This window comes from Oncorhynchus tshawytscha, unplaced genomic scaffold (assembly GCF_018296145.1).
Source record: "Oncorhynchus tshawytscha isolate Ot180627B unplaced genomic scaffold, Otsh_v2.0 Un_contig_4182_pilon_pilon, whole genome shotgun sequence".
NCBI lineage: Eukaryota > Metazoa > Chordata > Actinopteri > Salmoniformes > Salmonidae > Oncorhynchus > Oncorhynchus tshawytscha.
Window position 1 is genome coordinate 1 of NW_024605652.1, and position 5,166 is coordinate 5,166.

The 5,166-nt window shown below is 43.1% G+C and overlaps 1 protein-coding gene across 1 annotated transcript; it reads right to left on the reverse strand.

Moving 5' to 3' along the window:
• Nucleotides 1–4: 4 nt before the first annotated feature.
• On the reverse strand, nucleotides 5–3,062 carry LOC121842089 (myosin heavy chain, fast skeletal muscle-like; the record flags this gene model as incomplete). Its single annotated transcript, XM_042312199.1, has 6 exons — nucleotides 2,937–3,062; nucleotides 2,386–2,522; nucleotides 1,164–1,419; nucleotides 702–944; nucleotides 182–358; nucleotides 5–85 (listed from the first exon to the last, which is right to left on the reverse strand). Coding segments are annotated over exons 1-6 (975 nt in total), but the record flags the coding sequence as incomplete, so codon positions are not given.
• Nucleotides 3,063–5,166: the final 2,104 nt, after the last annotated feature.

Sequence of the window (5,166 nt, forward strand, 5' to 3'; positions counted from 1 at the left end):
CCAGTTTCAGATCTCCCTCCAGCTTTCTCTTGGATCTCTCAAGGTCCATACGGAGCTTCTTCTCTTGCTCCAGAGAACCCTCAAGCTAGAAGATAAAAACACATGTATTATTAAAATCTAAACAACTGAAGATAATGTCATCTTACATACTATCATGGCCAAAATGTCAAACTCCACTCACGTCGTCCACTTGCTGTTCCAGCTTGGTCTTGGCCTTGGTCAGAGTGTTGACTTTGTCCTCCTCTGCCTGCAGGTCATCCAGTGTCTGCTGGTGGGCCTCTTGGAGGGCTTTCTTCTCCTTGGTCAGCTTGGCAACACTCTCATCCATAGACGCCATCTCCTCTGTCAGGTTTTTAACCTGTAAATGGCCACAACATAATTATACTTCACCATAAAGGGGAGATTTAGTTTAATATATGTTGCATTCATTTCATTTAGATTAGAAATGTGTGAAACCATTTCTGCACTGTAGATTCAACACTAGATGTCAGTGTTCACCATGCCAGTGTACTGAATGGAAGACATACATGAGGGGGAGCAGAACATGCAATGAATGTTGGGAGTGCTGAAATTCTACTATTGTGTCATAATATTTCCTGCACCCATAATACAACTTGATTTACCTTTCTGTTAAGATATGTTTTGAGTTGAATAATGTTTTGATTATTGTTGGTTAGACTGTCTGTGGTAAGACACAATACCTTGTTTTCAGTGGCGTGCTTCTCCTTCTCCACTTTGGCCAGGGTGAGCTCCAGGTCATCAATGTCCTTCTTCAGCTCAGAGCACTCATCCTCCAGCTTCCTCTTCTTGGCAGTCAACTCAGCATTGATCTCCTCCTCATCCTCCAGCCTCTCGGTCGTCTCTTTGAGCTTGGCCTCCTGCTGGATCTTGCTCTTGATGAGCCCCTCACACCTTTCCTCAGCATCGTTCAGACTTTCTCCTTCCTGGTTTCAGAGCAGGGGATACAAAATCAGAGGCCTGACTTCCTGTTTCAAAATATACATTTTAGTCAAAGAGGTCAGAGCAAATCAATAGGCATTCATGAAATACATAACATGGGTAATAAAACTGTGTGTGTTAGCCACATCTTTTACAGTGTGTTAATATGTGTGTGTATTCATGTGTATATAAATGTGCCCTCCTGAAGGTCATTGCTGACTCACAGATGCTACTTGGAGTGACAGGTCATTCTTCTCCTGCGTCAGGGCCACCAACTTCTCCTCCATTTGCTTCTTTGTGGCCAGAGCCTTGGCCAGATCTGTCTTCATCTTCTCATAGTTCTCCTTCATGTTGGCCAGCTCCTTCTCAGTCTCAGCGCTCTGCAGCAGGGGCTTGATCTTGAAGTACAACTTCATCCATGGCCAGGTTTTGACATTCATGAATGAGCGGATGTTGTACTGGATGGCGAAGACAGACTCTCTGTTCAACAGAAAGGACAGATGGTGAGTGACATCCCAGACACACCCACACAGTTGTACTGGATGGCGAAGACAGACTCTCTGTTCAACAGAAAGGACAGATGGTGAGTGACATCCCAGTTCAATGTCTATTTTTGATTTATATTTGGTCTAACGTGAATTCAACGTGAAAACAACAGAAATGTCACCATGTTATTGGATTTAGGTTCAAAGTTGAGTGGAAAAAAAGACAATTACATTGATAACTTCTTTTCAAATCCAGGTTGTTTCAACGTCATCACATTTAATTTGGGGGTTGAAATTACATGGAAATGACCAGTGGGATGTTTCATAAAGCTACATTTACGGGAATCGAAGAATAACAAAATGGAACCCCCACCACTGTCTGTTTACAGCTGAGGAAGGGGGCAAGGACTGACAGATTATCATTACGGGAATCGAAGAACAACAAAATGGAACCCCCACCACTGTCTGTTTACAGCTGAGGAAGGGGGCAAGGACTGACAGATTATCATTACGGGAATCGAAGAACAACAAAATGGAACCCCCACCACGTCTGTTTACAGCTGAGGGAGGGGGCAAGGACTGACAGATTATCATTACGGGAATCGAAGAACAACAAAATGGAACCCCCACCACTGTCTGTTTACAGCTGAGGGAGGGGGCAAGGACTGACAGTAATGCAAAGCTCATGAGATATTTTATATTCTTCCAGAATGAATGGGTAAATACCACACATTTAAATGACAATTGAACAGCCCAATCCCAAACTGCAACTATAACGCTAGAATCCTTAGTTGCTACATCCATTTCTGGACTAAATGAATGAACTCAAAAGCTGTAGTAGAGAATTATAAGATGTACTTTCTCATTCTGAACAACTCACAGCATATACAGTATGTAATCATAATGCATTAGATACAGGTGGTTGACAGAAAGCTTTGCCAAGATGTCTACTATTCTTCACCTCCTCTCCATCATCTTGCTAAACTCTCTCCTCATGAGGAATCCACGGCTGAGAGCCTGGACCATGCCGACCAGAGTGGCCAGCTTCTCATCTCTCATCTCCTCCAGGACACCCAGCAGACCGGCTTTGAAGAACACCTGAGACACAGGTTAACACGGTCAATGGAACCACAGATGGTGACAGATAGAAAGGGTCAAACCACTAGATTGATTTAAACAACATTAACTTTGCAACGGTTACAAACAAACCATGGGATGGGTTGTTTCTAAGATGTTAGTTATTGTACAGTTGTATATTAATCATGTACACAGATACAGATAACTGCAGCCATACCACTCTAACACAATGCACATGATGATGACTTTAGTTTCTCTTCTATACTTGTGATGAATAAACAGAACAACGTTTTTCCACCTTTTCCATTAGTTAAATGAAGAAGAAAGAACAAAAGGATGGATAGATCCCCTGGAGAGATTTTATATGGTACCGGTTTAAATTATTATTGAAGTTGTGTTTTGTTGTCAGCTTTAGCTGGGGGGTATTTGACTGACCTTGGTGTGTCCAAACTTGTAATCCTCGTGATTCACATCAATGGACCCAAGCAGCTTCTCAGAAGCCTTCTTGTTGTCCATGAACTGGCCCTCAGGGATGACGCTGGCATTCAGTACTTTGTACCTGAATGAGGAGAAACGTGTAACATATGTCAAGTTGTAATATGTTGGTTATATTACTTAAAAGTTAAGACTATTCTGATGCTGGGAAAACCCTTGGAGCAGATCTTTAAGGGGTAAAATGGCACCCTTGATAAAGATGAGCAAAATAGACCGTATAATAATACAATAATTCAAATACTGAGCTATATTGTAATAATATATTGGGGTAATAGTGCTTTTTGGCTTCGGAAGTAATATGTGTATGAAGGAAATAAACCCAAACCTACTGTAAAATATGGTGGTGGAGTTTTTATGTTGGCTCATGGAGCCAGTGGGTTTGGCGACGAGTATGAAGCGAGGGCCAGCCAACGAGAGCGTACAGGTCGCAATGGTGGGTAGTATATGGGGCTTTGGTGACAAAACGGATGGCACTGTGATAGACTGCATCCAATTTGTTGAGTAGGGTATTGGAGGCTATTTTGTAGATGACATCGCTGAAGTCGAGGATTGGTAGGATGGTCAGTTTTACAAGGGTATGTTTGGCAGCATGAGTGAAGGATGCTTTGTTGCAAAATAGGAAGCCAATTCTAGATTTAACTTTGGATTGGAGATGTTTGATGTGGGTCTGGAAGGAGAGTTTTCAGTTTAACCAGACACCTAGGTATTTGTAGTTGTCCACGTATTCTAAGTCAGAGCCGTCCAGAGTAGTGATGTTGGACAGGCGGGCAGGTGCAGGCAGCGATCGGTTGAAGAGCATGCATTTAGTTTTACTTGTATTTAAGAGCAATTGGAGGCCACGGAAGGAGAGTTGTATGGCATTGAAGCTTGCCTGGGGGGTTGTTAACACAGTGTCCAAAGAAGGGCCAGAAGTATACAGAATGGTGTCGTCTGCGTAGAGGTGGATCAGAGACTCACCAGCAGCAAGAGCGACATCATTGATGTATACAGAGAAGAGAGTCGGTCCAAGAATCCAAGACCCTCCGATTTGACACACTGAACTCTATCAGAGAAGTAGTTGGTGAACCAGGCGAGGCAATCATTTGAGAAACCAAGGCTGTCGAATCTGCCGTTGAGAATGTGGTGATTGACAGAGTCGAAAGCCTTGGCCAGATCAATGAATGCGGCTACACAGTAATGTTTCTTATCGATGGCGGTTATGATATCGTTTAGGACCTTGAGCGTGGCTGAGGTGCACCCATGACCAGCTCTGAAACCAGATTGCATAGCAGAGAGGGTATGGTGAGATTCTAAATGGTCAGTAATCTGTTTGTTGACTTGGCTTTCGAAGACCTTAGATAGGCAGGGTAGGATAGATAGACGTCTGTAGCAGTTTGGGTCAAGAGTGTCCCCCCTTTGAAGAGGGGGATGACCGCACCTGCTTTCCAATCTTTGGGAATCTCAGACGACCCAAAAGAGAGGTTGAACAGGCTAGTAATAGGGGTGGCAACAATTTTGGCAGATCATTTTAGAAAGAAAGGGTCCAGATTGTCTAGCCCGGCTGATTTGTAGGGGTCCAGATTTTTCAGCTCTTTCAGAACATCAGCTGACTGGATTTGGGAGAAGGAGAAATAGGGAAGGCTTGGGTGAGTTTCTGTGGGGGGTGCAGTGATGTTGATTGGTGTAGCCAGGTGGAAAGCATGGCCAGCTGTAGAGAAATGCTTATTGAAATTCTCAATTATAGTGGATTTATCAGTGGTGACAGTGTTTCCTATCTTCAGTGCAGTGGGCAGCTGGGAGGAGGGGTTCTTATTTTCCATGGACTTTACAGTGTCCCAGAACTTTTTTGAGTTAGTGTTGCAGGAAGCAAATTTCTGCTTGAAAAAGCTAGCCTTGGCTTTTCTAACTGCCTGTGTATCAAGGATCTGGAAGGATTCTGGAAGGAGGGTCCAAGATCCCTCCCAATGTGATCTACAAATTCATACAACATTCTAGAAAACAGAGGTGCCAATCATGATCAACCCTATGTTGAATTAAACTAAGAATTGTTAAACAAAATGTCTTTCTCTGAGTATGAAATAATAAAATTGTCACAAATGTTTGACCGCACAATATAGCTCAGCATCAGTGTTATTTGATTCAGTCTGTTCTGCTCATCTTTATCAAGAGTGCCAATAATTTCTCTCTCTCT